The sequence below is a fragment of the Malurus melanocephalus genome, unplaced genomic scaffold, assembly GCF_030028575.1.
Source record: "Malurus melanocephalus ecotype Western Australia unplaced genomic scaffold, MMel_1.1 scaffold_62, whole genome shotgun sequence".
In the NCBI taxonomy this organism is placed as follows: domain Eukaryota; kingdom Metazoa; phylum Chordata; class Aves; order Passeriformes; family Maluridae; genus Malurus; species Malurus melanocephalus.
The window spans coordinates 2041924-2062014 of NW_026623294.1; the positions used below are offsets into that span (position 1 = coordinate 2041924).

General features: G+C 37.4%; 1 protein-coding gene across 2 annotated transcripts in view; it reads right to left on the bottom strand.

Annotated features, from left to right (window-relative positions):
* The window catches only part of RNF19A (ring finger protein 19A, RBR E3 ubiquitin protein ligase), a 56665-nt gene that overhangs the window by 10113 nt on the left and 26461 nt on the right, over positions 1-20091 (bottom strand). The window contains exons 3-7 of one of the 2 annotated variants that reach the window (XM_057366278.1): positions 15195-15307; positions 10433-11183; positions 4392-4600; positions 2324-2468; positions 1589-1751 (exon numbers count right to left, since the gene is read on the bottom strand). In XM_057366278.1, coding sequence (XP_057222261.1) covers positions 1589-1751; positions 2324-2468; positions 4392-4600; positions 10433-11049 — 1134 coding nt within the window. In that variant the 5' untranslated portion in view covers positions 11050-11183; positions 15195-15307. The remainder of the gene's footprint in view (positions 1-1588; positions 1752-2323; positions 2469-4391; positions 4601-10432; positions 11184-15194; positions 15308-20091) is intronic. The other variant, XM_057366277.1, reaches the window with a different exon arrangement.

A 20091-nucleotide genomic window follows, 5' to 3' on the forward strand; every position in this document is an offset into this window, starting at 1 on the left:
TGTGTTTTGAGCACACAAAATGAAAACAGCACGTTGTTGAGAAAGAGGTAACTTAGTTACTGGCACAGGATCACCCTTTCATTTAACTTAGCAGTAGTGATGCTGCAGCTGCACTGCTGTATTCAAACCTGACAAAAACAAATGTGGCATGAACAGCTACAAGGAAATTCATAAGAGGAGAATCAGTAACCTCAATCAGTGTGTTTTCTTGACAATTTGTCAACCAAAGCTGGAAGTGCTAGTTTTGTTAAGAATGGACATAAAATATCATTAAATATGTAATGGCTTAATGCAAAACAGAAGGATTTTCTACATCAGCTGAAGAATAGGGCAGTAGGAATTTAATGTAAATTCTCTCCCTATACCAATGCTAAAAACAATTTTTTTCTAAGAAAACCAAGTCGAAGGGCCTGTGGGATCGCCATTATCAGATGCTATGAAGTGCAAACATGTGATGGGCCACAGAGAAATGACCACTAAACACTGGGGTACAAAAGAAATTCTCATGAGGCTGCCCTCACAGAGCACTGCTCTGAGACTTCAATACAAGAAAGGTGCTCAGTGATGGAGTCCTATCCCAAAATATAATGAGAAATGCAAAMTGTGCAAATGTAATTTGAAACACATAACTGCTGCCTTCTTTCTCTCCTCACTTAGAAGGTTCCAATGACTGTATGGGACTAAGCCATAACAGAATAAAACGGTCAAAAACCAACTGTAGCACAAAGTAAGGTACTTGCTTGAAAGAAAAAGATTAAATAAATACAGTGGRAAAGCTGCACCCTTTAACTTTTTGTATAACACTCCCCCTTCTCTCTCCAATAAAATGCAGGATTATGTGTCTCTGCCAGTCACTGTGAGAATCCATGCTGACAAAAGCAGAAAAACAAATCTTCCAAATCATTTCCAAAAGATCTAGACAATCTATTATTTTATCCTAGATTACATAAAAGACTTTGTTGATTACTTTCTAGTAAAAGCTATTATATTTTTAAGAGGAAACAGATCAACTCCCTTCTGATTAACATGATCATTTCTAGCTCCTTCCCAGAAGTAAAATGGAAACATTCTAGTAGGCACTGAACACTGCTCCACAGGGTGGACTGGCTCAAGGCAATGAACAAGCTGCTGGCTTAAGTATGTCCATGCACAAACCTGACCTAACATAATTTTATACTAAAATTCTGGTAACTATCTGCTTAAAAAAAAAGAAAAAAAGAAAAAGGTCCTTTTTGTCTTCCTTGTCYTCTATTTAAATAGTGTTTAATTCTAAGGGACACAAGGGGAACCAGAGATTAAAAACAGAGCARTTTTGAAAAAGCATGCAGCAGCTTTCATGGCAAGATGCAGAAATTGGAAATTGTTCAGTGTTTTGCTCTGCATGTTTCAAGAAAAACTTGATTTGTAAAAACACTGCTTTTCCTTCCAGTACAACTGACACAAATATCCTTAAAAAAAGCAGGGGTTGGCTGGTTTGTTTYTTTGGAGATTGTTCTGTTTKTTAGATACCCAACTGAACACAGTATCACCCAAACCATACAACAGAAGGTAAAACCTGAAGCATGCTGGGAACTGAAGCACTGTTTACCTTACGTCCCACATACACAGGAATACCAATGATCATGGCAGGAATAGCAATGCCAGCTATCAAGGCAATTCCTACAGGAGCTCCAACAAGTGTCCCTAGTTGCCACAGTATTTTCTTCTTTCTGCTCCATGGTTTCTTCCCCCAGAATGTGCAACCTGATGGGCTAATAGAAAGAAATAAGAGAACTGTAAAGAAACTGTAAATAAATCAATGTAGCTATACAGTACAGAACGTTTCCCTAGTCAGAAAATTACTGTCCTTAGATTTAAGTTACAGATGTTATGGATACCAACTCATCAGTTATTTCTTCAGGACTTTTTTTTTGCCTTGACAGCACATTTTGTAACGTAAAGAGAGGCATTCTGCATATTGACATACACCAATCTAGGGGTAACAGTAAATTATATAATCAGAGCTTGTCTATTGCCTAATATAAAGACAATACAGCAGTTTTAAGACATCAGTAAAGAGGGTGTATTCATCTAAAACACTTGATTTGTACTAAGAATATATTACATGYGTAAAACTTGGAAAACATTTTAAAATAAAAAATAATAAAGTACTCATTTAAATACTTCTATTAAAAACTAACTTAATTCTCTGATATGGATACTTCAACTRTGATTCTCTACTCCGAGAGGAAGAAAGCCAGACTTATTTGGAAGGAGACACCCAAGTGCTATAATTTAGAAAACAAATTACCAACCACATAGAATTTTGTTTACTTAAATGTACCTTAAATAATGCAAATCTGAGATCTCTTTCATGCATAGCCAACAGAATTCACAGCCACAGACAGCACAAGTCATATGATTGCAGCTTCCATCATTCATTTTTATTATATAAGCAGCACAGCGTGGGCATGGCTTTATGTCATCAGCTGTTTAAAAATGAATATTAAAATCGTATCAGTTCCTTAGAAAAGCAAATACAATCAAAACAGAGACACACATTTGRGAAAACCATTATCTGAAAAAATGAGGAAGTTTTACAAGGTTGCTTTACAAATCTTCATTTGGCGATGACTTGGTATTGAATTTGTTTTTACRAACCTTGGAGTGAGTAAAACTAATGAAAACAAGGTGTATTAGACCACATTCCAGTAATTGAACAGTTAATGCATACTCTCTGTTCAAGGATTTTCTCTGCTTGATGAAATATATATTAAGAGTCTGACATTAAATATGTATGCTAACACAGGACTGATAATATGGTCTCTTTAAATATAATCCTCTTTTACATTTCATGCTATTATGAATCTTACACCTGACTATTCAGTCTTCATGCCGCTAACCTATCTTAAATACATCTCTCCATTCACATTACTGAACTTGTCATTGCCAACTTCCTYTTGGATCCTTTGCACAGCCCTACTTTAGTTTATTCTTACTTACTCCCTAGAAAAATATACTGTAGCAGAAGAAAACTCTGGAGAAACTCCTTGTTCCCAAGTCAAATGTGGAAAAATAAGGTTAAGTGACCAGTTCTGTCAAAGAATGGCTCATAGAGCAAGGGTGAAATAGTTGTGTACTGACACACCACCGTTGTGATCTTCATTCCTGTTAGCACCTGCACTTTGGGACAAGCTATTTAYTCACAGCAGCAGAAACACCTTGCAGCTCCTATCGCAGAACTCCAAGTTTACTATCTCTCTGCTACTCGGTAGGACAAAGGGAAAAGAGAGCTCACACTTCATATGAAGAACACCTCTAAAGAGGTGCAAAACCAGCAGAAAAAAGTATCTCTACCAACTCCAGTGCACAAAGAGTATGGAGCAAATGAAAGGATTCACTAGCTACTCCCACTTGGGAGTGMATGCACAACCTCCAGGGCAGGAAGTAAACTGAGCAAGTTCTTCAGCACAGGAAAGGCAGAGCCTTTGCTCTTCAGGCTGTTCTTCAGGARGGTAAAGAAAGGAGCAGTGTGCTAATTTACTTGTCTTATTTTAAAATTTATTTGAAAGCTAGAGTAAGATGACCATTTTTAGGGCAAGACTGGACACATTTTAAAGTAAGCCAGTGCAAACTACAAATCAGAGACTCAAGTCTSGGGCTAGATTGGAGAAAAACAGCTCTAACTACATGTGCAAGTAAGACTCTAAATATCTACCTTGCTTGTTCAGGCAGACACAAAAGCTGCCAAATAAATCAGAGTTTGGTGTAATTCAGAGCCAGTTCTTATCCAGCAAACTGGATTCTTGATGTGCTAAACACTACTCTGAATAGTTTATCCTCTTTTTAAGGGAATTACAAACAAGCTCAGCTTTAAGACACAGAATTGTTTGCTTTCTGGTAGACAAGACAGATGAGCATTTCCTAGAAAACCACAAATTAGTACTAACAAAGGTGCCAAACATCAGAGCTGGCAACAGAGTAACAGTCTTTTTGAAAACAGAAAATCAGTGATTACGAGTTTTAATTTTAACAGCTGGGAAATTTCACCTACAGTGGAGAAAACAAATGTACAAGTGTGTGAGTCATACAACTAAAGAAGTCAACATGTTAAACATGTGGGWTGTCTTGCACCAAGTTCATTTGATTTCACTTGTTTCAAGTACAAAGTAAGAACTTAAAATATTGACAAGCTTTTAAGACCTAAGTAAATGTTGTGGTCACAGAGTACTTCAAAGTAAAACATTAAAAATTTTAATTCAAATGTAGAATTTTTATTTCATGTTTCTGAAAGACAAAGTATCTAGTGTCTATCGACCATTTCACTATTCCGTTCTTTCCTTACCTAAGGTTAATTGTAAAAATGTACAAAAAAAGATGTGTTACACACACAGCACCCTAATGATAAATACCTGCTGCTCCAGATTCCTGGCTGTAACTAATAGATGAAGAACGAATTGTTCTCAGGCGCAGACTCTGAGCCCTCTCCTGGCGAGCAGCATCGCAGGTTTGGTTGGGATGCCAGATTTGCTTACAGTGGTAGCAGAATTCAGTTCCGCAGCCCTCTCGGCCACACGTTAGCTTGGGGCAGCTGGCACATCCAAAGGCAATCACAGCATATCTGGAATAATCAAGAGGGGCAAGAGAGATTTTTGTTAATAACACCAGTTCTAAGCATGAACAAAGCTGACAAGACAGCTGTCAGAGTCACTGGAGCAGCTACAAAGGCAGTGGACATCAGGAGCTGACATTGGATGGCCAGCACCAGTTCCTGAGCACCTCTTTCCACAACTCCATTGCCACTGCATTARATTAAGACTGTACAGAAATACTATAATCACTGCGATACTCACTCACATTTAATCCATGCAGAACTCAAATATACTGTATTTAAAGCTGAATGCAATACGGTAAGGTTTACAGTTACAAACCACAGTCTAGAAGAGTGGGACAATAAACCCCCAAAAAAGGTGTTTAAACAATTATAAAAAGTTATAGTTTCAAAAGTGTCCCAGTCACTATGGGCACTAAGGTTGACCCTGTCTATAATGAAGCCAGATCCCTGCTAAGTGATCTGCAGTGTAACCTATAGCTTCAATGACACTGATTTGGCATTGCAAGACATTTTAGGATTTTATTAGTTGCCTTTTATCRTTAATACCACTATTCACTTTAAATAGATGCTTGTTACCTCTTTATATTTTAAAATGCCWAAACAACAAACCAAGTATTTCATAAATACTATTTTGGTTTCTCAATAACATTTCACTCTCTAAATGCAAAAATTGGTAAGAGTTCAGGTCCTTGCTRCCACCTTTACTTTGACAATACTACAGAGCAAAAACCTCTAAGAATGTTGAGACTTACACAACTGTATTACACTGCTTTGTAATCAGTTACTACATGAACAGTTCTGTACAATGGGAGTTGTAGCGACAAATCTATTCCTTCATTAGACCTGTATTTCAAAGTTCACGTGATAAAATCACAGACAATGTGCTCATATTAACAGTAAATACAAACATATATATGTATGGTTCTTAATTTCGACCCATTGTAGTTTTTTTTCAATGATTTTATGCAATACYTTTCTTTTAAATATATAATACTAAGTCCGCTGGTATGAACAWTTAAAGCAGATGTATGGTTTTATTCACATGAACAGTGCCCCTGAATAGACTTCAACAGATTTATAAATGCAACAAGACTAAWTTTTTTCTGTTCAAATGGAGGTAATTTATTTTAAAAGACTCATTTGCTTATTTTTATCCCCTGTCCATTTTATRGAAGTTGCCTAAATTAACTAAAAGTATTCTTTATCCGCAATTATACTTAAAAATTTATCCCCACAAGCTAGCTTAAAATTTAGATGTTTTCATTTAAGAGAAGATAGACCTGAAGCTCTGCAAAGTTAATGCAAATCTTATCCCTTTCATTATTGCTTTTAAACAGCATGTTTGRGGTTCTCCTTAAGAAATTTTGCAAACAAATAGGAGCTTTCAACCTTTAACTTACAGATGATGCAGTTACAAATGAAATACATGCTTGTCTGTTTGCAAACATTTCYTGCTTTCCAAGTAGATTTATTTGAATAATTAGGACTCTTCCACATTGCTGCCAAGTTAATCAGTTTCATTTTCCCCACTTTCTGCAAATTGAAGAGATAATTGCTTTGCATGTACACAAAGAGACTCTGATCCAAATGTTTCTTCAACATACAGTGATACATTCCAGGCCTGCTAATGTTRTATCAAAAAAATCTCAAGTATAAGCCACAGAATAAAATATCCATTTATATCCTGCCCCCTTCCTATTGCTAATAAAACATGGGCACATCCCTGAAAGCACTCCCTATTTGGGACTGRTGTAGTTGGTACACCTTTATAAAGTAACTTTTTAGATGAGAGCAAATCTCAGTTTAAATGGTACAAGATTAGAGGTTTAATTCTAACATTTGCATTCTTTTTAAAGGAGATGTGAAAGCCAAAAGTCCTTCTTTAAGCTGATAGAAGGGACAACCAACCAAACTCAAAGTAATATCCAGTAAAACAAAAACCAGAGGATGTGAGCAACTAATTGAAGGCTGCACAGTGAAAAGATGAAGAATTTCTGCTWTGGTGCATGATGTCCTTTTTGCTTGATAAAGATATTAAAATTCAGAAATCGCTGCTTTCTTCTAATGATGTCAGCAATACAATCTCAGAGCAAAACCATTAAATAATTCAAATAGAAGAAAAGACASAACACATTTGGAATACCAATTCAGTAATGCTTGTTAAAATAACACGGGAGAATTGGTATGAAAAACAGAATATAAAAATATTGATCTAGGAGAAGGCTCAAGGGGTTTCCTCATCAGTGCTCTTCCCTAGGGAAGGGTCACCAGTGTGACAGTGTCTCCTATCAAGCCACTGCTGGTAGGTTACAGCTGGCCCACACTTTTATAGTRTTTCAGGTAACAACAAAGATCAGGATGCATCTGAGCTTGCAACAAAAGCTGAGGATGAAGCAGTCCAGGGTCAGAAAGTCTGTGGTGCAGTGGTATGGGCCATTCTGGTGCTGGGCTGCTGTAGGGCAGGAGTGGGCAGGAGCCCTCAGMTCCCAGGCAGCCCATCCAGGGCAGAGCTACTGCTGCAGAGGTTCTCCTCCAGGCTAATCTGTCCTTTTCTCCACTGAGACAGCAGTAATAGCAGTACATTTAGTCATGCAGACAACTTTGTTTCAAGATCTGTTTGGTTTGTGTTTTGCCATCCCTAGGACTTGTTGTTACCCAAAGAAAGTTGAAACAGAGCAGAAAAAGTTATTTACTTCTTAACTATTAATTGTTGCTTCCTTAGAGCAACAGGAGAACAATGGTATTAAAAAAACTCAAATGTTTTAACAGACTGATCAAGTTTCCCTCCATTTTTTTCATTTCAGGGATCAAAGTTTTTATCATTATTTGCGCTTTATCTGGTTCAGATTTTTGACTCAGTGTGATGCCCAAACCCTGAAACAATATTACATGGGATGTTTGATCAATGCTGAGTAGAGTTGAACCACTATTGTGCACGATCCATTTTTTACTTACTTGTGCAGTAATTTTTTCCCACCAAAATGCTCCACTTAGCACCAATTTCCTATTTCTTACAGTACTTGTTTCAAATSTTCAAGTCAGTTTCAGGAAATGATGCTACCCTCTGAAGTTACTGCACTTATMCTACTTAGGGATTAATTACAAATTTAGTAAATGCATTCAATCCAGCTCCTTCATGAAATATTTGATCCATGCTAAAAGGTCACAACCCTAAGGCATTCCGCCGGCACTACATTTCAAAAGCTGTTCAGGAAAAGAAAAAACCCTCAGCTTTAATTGCRTATTGTACAACCTGATTAGTTGCCAAAGCAATTAGAAACTGCAACTACTGTTGCACCACGTAATTATTAAAGCAAATGTCTCCTGATCTGAAGTTTGTGTGTACTGTATGTCATGCATCCTCTCTGAACAGTGTTTGTTAGCAAAGGCTCTTCTGTGSAAGTCTGAGTAGTTTTTGCTTCCCCAAACCTTACACCTGTGCAGTTCCTTCCTTCATCTTCCTTCCAAGCTCTACCACTACATTAAAACCATGTTATTACTTTCTATACCATTCCCACTTCTTCCTACCTCCCTCTGTGTGTTTTCCCTCAGTTAGGCACATACACACTTATCAGACAATGCTGTGGTGTTTGCCTGAAAGCCAAATTAAAATTTTTAACTGGAGGATTCACACACTGGCATTACTCTTGCTGAARGCACTACTGAGGGTCTTTCTTTTGTTCAAGCAGTATGTTCTTTTTCCTAAACTTCTTAGACTAACTTCTGCTGAATACTCAATCCCCGCTGCCCAATATATCTAAGGGTTCTGRACGTTTCAAAACAATCAGGAGAAGGATCCGATGAAGACAAAACATGATTGCAAGAGCTATTGTTTCTTTAGGATGACAACCAGAAACAGTGATCCTCCTGAGAACAACCCAAATAACCAACTTTATTTCACTTTCAACTAGTAATGAGAATTCAGTGAGGAGGCACTATCTGTGCATTAAAAACAGAATCCATCTATCACTGTGAACATCTATCATCCATCACTATCTAGCACTTTCCTGCCACTTTAAGCACATTAGGAAAAATCATGGTATCAAAAGTACAACATAAGGTTGCCCGTGCAGTACTAGTTTGTTCCCTTCACACAGGCAGTACTGGTTTGTTCCTTTCACACAGACACTGGCAGAATTTATCTGCCTGGCAATGCACTATGTTTTCCACAGGATTCCACTCCCAGAATATGGAGCATGCAACAAACAGTTCTGGAGCAATGACTGAAATACTTTCTGCACACTAATACATTGCTGTGATCCCACATGATTCCATGGAACTTYAACGTTGCTCTGAGGACCTGCTTTTTATTTTTATAATGTTGTTATCCATAGCAATTATCAYGACAGTTTCTGACCATTGAAAGATACTTAGGATTATTTTTTAAAACAGGTAAGAAAATTGAAGCATAAAAACCAAAGCAGGTTAAACAAACCTGCCTTAATCTACTTAATTAAGTGCTAAAAAAATATCTGAACCACTGAAACATGGTTTAATAGAGAACAGTTTAACCGTTCTTAAATGCTTTTCCTCAGCTTGAATAACAACCRTAATACAAAAAACTCAGGGCAAGGTACACCTCTGCCTATCAAATAATACCTTATAGTAAATCAGCAAGTGGTCTTCTTTTTCAGTATCAAAATATTAAGAGAGAACTGAACTGCTTTGTCTGTATGYCTTGTTACAAGCTCATTAAACCACAACATACCTCAAGTTATTTTTCTTTCTGTCCTCAAACTGCGCCACAGCAATGCCATCCACTTTGGATCAAATATGAAACTATAACCTTTCCAGTCCCTGCTTTTCAACTGCATTAGCAAATGCTGTTTCATTCGAAGTATGAAAATTGTRTTTGAAATATGTCCTAAACATTAAGCACCTGGGTATTAATATTGGAGTATTTAATCTACCTAACAGTCCTACCTTGCTTGTTCTCTTGCAACATTCTTCCTTTTCTTCATTCTATTTATTGCCCATCTGTAAGGCTTTGAAACAGAGCTGTCGTCCTCTGAGCTTTTGGTGTGCACTGCACATCTGGACTGCAGTCATGGCTATAATCTTTAAGCAGTATAATAACACAAACAATCTCTAAAAAAGCAGCTTGCTGAAGAATGGCATTATGAGACACCAGCAGCAGAAAGGCACGATGAGCTGCTCTGTACTATTCCGCCTACTTACACTTCAGCATGGTTTCAGAACTGTTTAAAGTATTAAAGCAAAGTTACAACATTATGTTCCCCAGATAATAWGCAGGAACAAGCTGATTATCTTACATCAAAATCCTGCTGACAGGCAACAAGTGCAGTCTCAACCAGCTACAAGATGGGAGATATCTGAAGCAGGAGAGGCCTTTTAAATCAAAGGATAACTTAAATAATTTTTCACAGTCAAAATGCCAAAATATCCACTGTGCTTTAATAATCTAAATTAAAAGTACAGTCACCAAATTTTCAATTCTCTTTAGTTCGAACTTTACACCGTTGTGCAACATCTAAATTATTTTTGCCTGCCATAAATAAATGGCAGACATCTACCAATACAAGTTTCTTGACATTGCTAAAATTCCCTTTGTGCAGACAAAAAGAAAAACCTGCTTGAGAAACATTTTTATTTTGGAAGGTGGTTATGGCTTGGGTGATTCTTATTGTGGTTGCAATTTTTGTTTAATTTCTTAACTTTTTTTTTTTAAGAGAATTCTGCCTTCTACCTACTTGCACAACTGTAACAACACACTAAGTAAAGAAAGTAACTTTTAAAAAGTCATAATGCTAGGAAAAGTCATAATGCTATAATATATTCACACTGTCACTTTTTTRCAAATACGGGAAAAATACATACCCACAATCTGGAGCTGGGCACCACCTACAATCAGGATCTGCAACCAGCCATCGCCTAAGCATAAACTCTTCATATTTTTCCATCAAGATGTCATCATTTAATATCAAACGAATATCATGAGGATTAAAACGTTCTGAGCATTCTGGGCAGCTAATATTAACTCTGCTCTCTGAGATTTCTATCCGGAGATACTGACGCAAGCAATCCACACARGATCTATGGTGACAAGTCATTATCTCTGGGAACCTGTCCTTGGAGTGCCGCAAAAGGCACAAGGGGCATTCCATGAAATCTCCRCTTGGTTTGCTGCTAGAGGTTGTTCCGTTATCCGAAGAGGTACAYGTAGAGAAAATAGAGTTCTTGTCCGTACACATTTCTGAATGAATACTTTCAATACTTGCAATTCCATCAACACCTCCATTTAAATCCCTAGTCTTGCGTTTTGTGTCTTTTTTTCTCCGAAAAAGTGAGCCCAATGAAATTCTTCTTTTCTTTGGTGCCTTTTTAACCGATGGCAAGCTCACAGAGGAAGCAGAAGACTGGAGGTCCCGATCAGAGCCCATTTGCCGATGTAAACTCATGTCTAGGTCACTCATCAGAAAGGGGTTAAATTTCATATACAGTCCTGATCATTTTTAAGGATCAAACAGAGGCAGAGGATACAGGCATATTATTACATAATCCAGTTTGAGAGTCTTCATGCAGAAAATTCACATGTATCTGCTTCCAGCAAATTCTTTAGAAGAATTCCCTGTATTAGGAGGARAGATGAAAAAAAGACAGGATTAGAATCACACCCATCACTGTTGGTTCTGAAAGGTCACAGCACTCTAGTGACATGTTTTTCCTATTACTACCATCTCTTTCTCACCATCTGACCCAACACCTCTTTCTGTCAGCTTTTTCTAGCCTGTACATCCTTCTTATCTTAACAAGCCTGAGATTTCCTTCTAGTTCAAGGACTATCTTTGTTACACTTAATGAGTGCAGAGCAAGGCATTTGCACTCCCCTGCGCCCTTAAAGGGAGTAGGGGGGTTTGTATTTCTATACATGGGAACAAATTAACAAAACTCAAGGTGACAACTAAGTAAATGCACAAATTCTTCTATAAAGCTTAGCAACAGGCTTACAGCATTGGAAACTTGTCTGTTTTCTCCACCTTACATTTTCTGCACRTGTGATAAGGTCAATTACAAATCCAATACAGTTAATTAAAAAACTGATCTCTCTGTGTGTTTTGAATCCTTTTAGACTGACAGCAGAAATTAAATCACTGTGGCTAAACAACTGAAGATATTCTCAGAATCAGAGGGTTCTCAGAGAAGTATGCATATTTATAACAATGCATCTGAATATTTCAGGGAGCAGAGCTGCAGAGTGAGTGACAGCCAACACTGCCTTGCCCTTCACCTTCTATATAAAAAAGCAAAGACTATAGTAAAGGTGACAACATTTGAATTTTTTATCAGATTTATCTCTGTTAAAAAAAAGCCCCCAAACCGGATTCCCATCACGYATCAAGCTTCAGTTGCTACCTATGTACAACACGACAAAAAGGATTTCCTTCTGTTCCCTGCTGCTTAACTCACTGGCTCCAAGAAGAGAGAGAAAAAAAAGAACTTTTCCTATTTTCCTCAGACGGGGGAGACTGCTACAAAAAGCAGCACATCATCTCCAACCAAAACTAACTTCTCCCCAAACATACAGATATTCCCACTTCTTGGAAGCTTGACAGTAAAAGAGAATTTTTTTAAAAAGTTTTGGTGAACTGCTTCTGTAACAGACGATTGAGAAGGCATTCCTTATGTGACACCAATGCTACATATCTGCACGCAACTACTGTCAACATCCTTTCTTTCCTCCCGTGTTTCCCAACTTACCTCCCAGAAAAGTGTGAATGGGTTTCTATGACTTCACTAAAGGATAAAATCAGAAACTGGATACTAAAACTAAGTGCAAAGGTAGAAACAAAGGAATGTAGAGATGAATGCCTCTGTTTACCAGAGCCAAGCAGTCTGCACACTGGTTAGGGACAGGCACAAATCCAAACATGTACTGTATGTCTGTGGAACAGGGTCACTGAGCTGCCTGGGCCAACAYTAGGCAAGTTTCAGAGGATGGCTGACCAGCAGCAGAAACAGGAATCCCTCTCCAAAGAGTAAACACACAGGAAGCCCACAGGCTGTCCATCTCACTAGAGCAACGTGTGCAGCAGACCCAGCGCTGGACCCGCTTGAGACCACCATAGGAGCTGTTATGTATGTGCCATCAGATAGCTAAGGCAACACTACTCAGTTTAGCCTACCATCCAGGACAGGAGTACTCCACAAGAATACTACTTTCCTCAAGTGTAAAAAGAGAAGAGAGAAAAGGAAAAAAAAAAAAAAAACAAAACCAAAAAAAAACCCCACATGAAAACCACAAAAAAACACCCTGTATATCTCTCAGTTTTGATAAAAAGAGTTCTTACATTTTGAGCCCCTACAGTTCTTTTAGAAATAAAAAAAAGCCACTACATTCTATTTTTCAAATGCCGAATTATTACTGCTTACTTCTTTTTTTTTTTAACAAAGGCAAATCTTACCACTGTGAGCATATTAAAAAATAATCTTAGTTTACTCCCAGAATCTAAAATAAAGAGTCTGAATGTTTCAAGAACATAACATACTCTTTTTTCCCTCCTAAGGGAACATTTCTAGTTAAAAAATATAGTCGAAAGGAATCTTGGATRCTTTACCTGCTCCTGTTCCCAAAACAAATTTAATAATTTTTCAACCGCTGTTTCTCATTAAATGGACTAGAACATTCATGCATCTAAAAAAAGAAAAGGTGAAACTGAAAAARTCCTGCTCTATAATTTTGACAGAAGACAACATCCTTCCCCCTACAGGATCTTGGTATGATGTTGTATCATAGATACATCATCTACTAGTTGTGTGTATGAAATATACTACAGATACAGCCCATGGCTAACAATAAATTAAATTTACATGTTTAGAAGTGTAAGAATAACCTTAAAAGCATTATTATAATTGGATAATTACTAACATTGGTATTTTCACACAGATACTACCAGGGCAGTGGAAAGTGCCCTCCTCTTGTACCAGGAGAACTGATGAACAAAATGAACAGCAAGCAAACCACTCTTTTCAGCAAAAGGTTGTTTGGTGGGGCTTTTTTGGTTSTTTTTTGATGGTTTTTGGTTTTGTTTGTTTTTAAAAATAAAACAGAAAAAGGTAGGAAGTAAACACAGTAACACAGCCAAGTCTACAATTACAAGCCTTCCCCTCCTCCCYTTCTCTGGAGAGGAAAGAATGCGTATTACAGCATTTCTGCCAGTTCCAACAGATGTACAAAATCAAGAAATAGCAGCTCTGGTGGTGAACTAGTTGTACTTTTTTCTTTTTAAATAAACAAAGATTCTTCCATGCTGTAAAAAAAGAGACCAGTACGTCCCATAGCTCTCTTTGCGTAATGGATTCTGATAAGCAGTCCCTCTAAAACAGCAGATTGCTCTTCTAAGGAAAATAGTTAAGCTTTGATGGGACTTCTGAATAGAAAACTTGCCAGCTATTTCAGACAATCATCAATTATGCTTTCTAGATTTAAATGCATAAAACTARTTTTAAAAGCCATCCTTTTCCTTATATAGTAATTCTGGATTGACATTCTAGTGACGTTCAAAGACGACTTTGCCGAAGTCAAAAGATTCAGCAGATGATTTACTACAGGAAAAAATGAAGACAAATGTTACAATGCTAATAATGATCAGAGCTGTACAAAATCATAAAAGCTTTACTAACACAATCTGGAGCACTGGCCAGTTCTYATGTTGCCCAACCCAACACAGCATCTGCATGTTTCTGCTGACAAAAGGAAGGAAAAAAATACTTGATTCTGTACAGCCAGAGAACACAATGACTGCATTATTCCAGTAACAGTGAGTTCACATGAAGGGGATATGCTGTATGCAAACTGAAGCTCTGAAATCCAACTACTTGAAATGAGCTGAGACACACAACTATGGTAATAATAAACAATCTGATTTCAAGGCAACATCCATTGCAAGTTTTGCACTATGCTCACTGACCAGTATAAACTCTGTCAACACACAGAAGAAACTAATATGGGCAACAGCAAAGGGACAGAAAAATCATGGAGTGCAAATCCTAAAAATTTAAGTTCATCACTGTTCTCGACATTTCCTCAAAAGCACTTACTGACTACAGAAAAACCGTATTTCTGGCTTCCCGCCATGCCCAAAGCCCTACCACAAATCCAAATTCCAGCCGTGCTTTGCATTCTACTCATGTCATAGTCTTACCACAAAACACCAGTTGCCACAGCACAAACACACCTCATCATCTGAAGATGGATAAATGACATTTACAGTTGCAACTCACCTAAAGCTCAGTATTAAACTTTTATCTGTTCCCTCTGCAACCGTGCCTAAACTGTTTGCTAGGGAWATCTAATGAGCATCCAGCTGATTTSCTTAAGTAGTTCTTTTTGACCATGCTCCTCTAAGTAAATGCTATTGCTAACTATACAATGGAGAGGGAGAGAAAGGAAATGGGAATAATGTTGCAAAGGGAGAAGATTTCAAATCAGAGACAACTGCGGTGACAAGTGTCATTTAATATGGCTCTCCATGGTACAATCTTTGCTTCTCTCACCAATTTCAAAGCTTTTTGGAAATGCCCTAAGGGCAACTGWGAATAACCCTGCTGATTTTGCAAGAAAAGAAAGACCAAGCCCTACCTCCAAAAGCAAGCYGCTGGGGGTGATTAGCTCCTTCATGCTCCTAACTGTCCTCCCAACACATCAGAGGCACAAGCTCAGCATGCTGCCTGCTCTTCCTTGACATATTCAACCTGGGRTACAGCGGCAAAAAATCAGAGTCTGTCATCAGGACAGTGTCATACATGTTTACAAAACAAAGGGAGGTTTAAACATGTGTGTAGGAAAGGAGAAAACCCATCATAAACATAAATGTAGCAACATCCTCACTAAAACCCCTTAAATATCCCCTCATGTAACTGGTGCTTAAAAGGCAAATCTAGGCTTCTGCTCCAAACAAACTCTCYTCATCTTAGGCATTTGCTCCTCCAATGACTTAACCAAGCACCAACTCTATTAGCATACTGAAAGCTATTCTTGATTAAAACTCTCTACTAACAGCTTCCTTTCTGACATCTGCAATTTCCAACATCTATTCTCTGTAGCTACTTTTGAAAATGCACTATGGAGTGCATTTTGGAAATGTGCTTTTGGAAATACAGCTTAAAGAGAGCTGTAAAAAAACACCTTCAGAGCTTGAATTTCAACCACCATCATCACAGATCACTTCTGCCTCCCTCCTCCAATGAACATCTCCTGTCAATCACACAGCATCCTAAAATTTCTAAGCTGTGATGTTCTTAGCACAGAGGCATCTATAACCATTTAAAAAAGGCATCAAAAATAAATTTTCCTTTTCATTTAATCCATGATCTAAGAACTGTAAACATAGTACACTAAAATGTAGAACAAAAATATGCAAAAGCTAAAACTATTAAATGAAATACCAATGCACAGGATCTTGAAATGGTAAACAAGTACCTCATTTCAATGACCRTTCTTTAAATGTCAGTTCATTCCACAACAGTTTTTAAAACTGGAGGAAAAATACAAACACTTTYGCCTGAGAATTTCTAAAAGAATATGTGCCAACTTGCTTTACACATGCCTCAGGTTCAAGTATACATCTGGTATTGCTGAGTTAAAAGAGTGAGGAATAGTCTGAAAAAGTTGAACAATTGTGACATCTATGTGCTTCTGCAACACTGTGTCCCATTAAAAACATCTCATCATAGTCATGTCAATGCACATGGTATCAGGGCATGTTAGGACTGTTACTTGGTTTTATTACAGATCATTTATGCAAGCAGAACCAACACTTTGCAACTTGGGAGATTATGATGATACAGCAATCATTCTGGCAGAACCTTTGTAAGCACCAAGATGAAAAATAAAATCCTTTAACGGTAACATAATGCAGCATATTGGGTTAAGCAAATGCGGATTGTGCAGGTGAAATGCTTAACTGCAACAATAACCAGAATGCCTTTATGACTCCTTCAGTACATTTCCCTTCATAAACTAAAATCAAGAACAGCAGTGTATTCCATGTAATATTTCAAAGACTGTAAAGATACTTCAGTTTGTGTGGCATTTTTATGTCTTCTAACTTTGATTTCTAATAAAAGACGAAATATAGGTTTCATAGTATTTGGATTAAACTGAAAAGCTAATTCTACAGAAGAAAGTTAAATTAAATATCAGAAGATTTGTCAAGCATTAACACAAACACAGACATACAGRTACTTATCAAACTTTTACAGTGATTTGTTACAGTGTGATGTACAGGATGAAAAAAAAAAGTTGGCAAAGCCTCTTAAATAATTCACTTAAATCAAACTGAACTGYGTGAAACTACTTTAAATATATACACATGTAGATTTTAGTTCATTATTACTTTTCTCCTTCAATATGGTAGTTCASATGTTATGAATGTAAGTCTGACCTTTCAGACACTTCTGCAGGAAGGTACCCTTTACTTTCGAGAGCCACATACGTGAATGCTTCTCTTAAAGMACAAAGAACATTCATTACAAAAGTTACCTGAGTTGCTCCTAGTAGTAGTAAATCCTTTCCAGAGTGGCAGAAGCCATTATTTCAAAAACAGAAATCCCAAACACACAAGTAAACCAAGTTTTCCAAAACCTTTAGAAATGTGCTATGTCGGGTGTCAAACTTCACATATCATCTTCAAATGACAGAAGAATGGATATAGTGAAATAATATCCCTTCTTTAATTTATGTAAATTCAAAAGACTAGGARCAGAGTTCCCAGCAAGTACCATACCAAACATTCACTCACTAATTTCACATTGGAGCTCACAGCGGGCTCAGTGAAGGTGCTGACAACATCTGGGACATGCCCATACCAACACAGMACTGATAAGCAGAATACAGTAGAGCCCTTATCCCTAATTTGAGAGGAAGTTAAACCCTCTGGAACAAGACAGTTTGGCACATGTAGGCTACTGGATCAGTGCCAAGTCAGGAACAAGGGGTCTTCCCAGGAGCAAAAAGTCTTGCTTTAACATACAGAAGTTTCTACAATGCAGAGCCAGTTTACTTTAGGGAAAGTCTTCTAATAATTAGTCTCTCCTGACTTCTTATTGTGACATTTACATTAGATACTAGGAAGAAATTCTTTACTCAGAGGACAATGAAGTACTGTCACAGRYTGCCCAGAGAAGCTGTGGATGCCCCATCCCTKTCCCAGGCCAGGTTGGATGGGGCCCTGAACAACCTCATCTAGTGGATGGTATCCTGCCCATGCAGGGTAGAGGGGCTGGAACAAGATTATCTTTAACGTCCCTTTCAGCCCACATTATTYTGTGATTCAATGTTATTTAAAAAAACCCTGATATTCATGGATAATATTATACAAGAATTAAGAGAAAAGCATTTGTGAGACAGAGATTAAATTATCTCTACTGCACTCTTACTATGTCTGTTTGTTCTGACTGCACTTTATTTTTCCTTAAGGTCCTGTGTCAATTATCTGGAAATTCTATTTTCACTTACAGAACAAAGCAATATTGTTTGTAAAACAATGACACAAACAGAMTGATTATGAACCCGCTTGGGCTCAAGGCCTGAGAGAGTCAGACTGACTGGGCACAAAAATCAAAAGATTGACAGTATTTAAAATACAGAGAAGCCCACAGAATAACCAAAAGTGAACTGATATACAATGTTCTGTTTAAAAATTCACAATGGTATGCAGCACATGACAAACCAATCCTGACAGCTAGAAAAATCTTCAACAGCTTATAAAAAAAAAGAAGTTATGCTTCTTCCTTAGAAATTTATGAGCAATACATCCTGTATCATGTGTCCATGACAGCTGCTATTAAGAAAGGAAGTCTTGCAAGCTGCTCAACTCATTCTGAAAGTCTCTGAACAAATGATTGGCAACTCCAGCAAAACTGTTCCCCTTGCAAATAATGCCTGTAAWGAAGACAGTACATTCAAAGTGCCTTCCCTTGGTCTGGTGGCAAATGGCAAAGAATTCCTTAAATTCTGAAAACAGTAATTTTCCAAACCAGCAGCATTAAATCTGGGTATATTGTGTGTGCTGGTTGACCAAAGCTAAGATCTCAGTGGAGAGATGCTTTCTATAGTGTATCTGCAGGCCTGTGTCTGTTGCAAATAAGACTATTTGCAATTTTCCCTTATCTAACTCAGCAGAGCMATCTTAGCTCAACCATGCACTCCCTTGCGTGCCAAAAGCTTCTCCTATGCACTGCCGTGCATTCTTTAAAAAAATGTACACCAAACTCTGCCAACAGAAACCAAASTCTTGGAAACACTGAGGGGRAAAAAACCCAAAAACCAAACAGGAAGCAAAACAAAAATCACCAAAACGTATAACTGTTTTAATCCTTTAATCATTAAAATCCTCACCCTAGGACAATGCAAAAGTAATGSGAATGCATTCTCTTAGTGCAATGACAGGAATATATTTTCACTTCTGAATAATGTGGAGAGGTTTATTTTTATGTATCTGTATCTATATATAGATATATAACCAGTGTTCTAAAATATTTGACTAGCTAGTGGTCTGAAAAGTGAAAGCAACACTAAGGGATTTAGAAACTGCACAAGCTGCCTCTGTCTGTGTATCAAAAAAAAAGAAGTTCAATCTAATTGTATTAATACTTTTATTCCGGCAGCTGCTTTTTACTCTACACTATACACTGCAAAATAATCAGTAAATATATACACCGGTGAAATAAAAAAAAGAAAGTTTTGTTTCCTGCAGTGTCACCAATCCTGCAAGTGGAAAACATTGCAACACTCCTGAATGCTGAGATCATTTCTACAGAAAAACTGTTCCAAAATGAAAATAACCAATACTAACAAATTTCCAGAATAAGCAGATTTAATTTCAGGTCTGTAATTTTGCCTGGTCAAACAGTAATGGATACATACTGAATTCTGTCAAGCTTTTATTTTCAAGCAGGCTTACAAGTTTGCCCCTCTATAAAAACAAACCAYGTAAAGTATGCCAAGATTTAAGATGGGACAAATATTGTATTAGAGCAATCTGGAACCATGAGGAGTTCCAGAGAGAACACACAGACAGAATTTGAACAGCATACCAGAGACAGCAGCTTGAGGTGATACATAAGAGGTAACAGATAACAGTTCCTGGCTCCTAATGATTTTTAAATTCAGCAAGAGCCAGATTTTCTGTCTTGCACTGAGGGAAGATATTATTGACTGTCTGACTGGCAGCATCTTCCAGCTCTGTTAAATCTCTGGCATAATCAACCTCTATTTTGAAGGCAGGGGAGACATAAAAAATAAAGAAAAACAACTCACAAACACCAACATGCCCCACAAACATTTATYTTGAAATAGCTTTGCCTCAAAGTAAGAAATGCTAGAAGATATTAATGTATTACTTTTTTTTTAACATCTGGCGCTATTTTTACCATTTAACCCCCCCCCCCCATATACACATATACTTTGCATAGAACTTTTAAAGTAAACTAATTAAAAGGGAACAAGTTAGTAAGAGTTTTGAATTCTTCCTGTG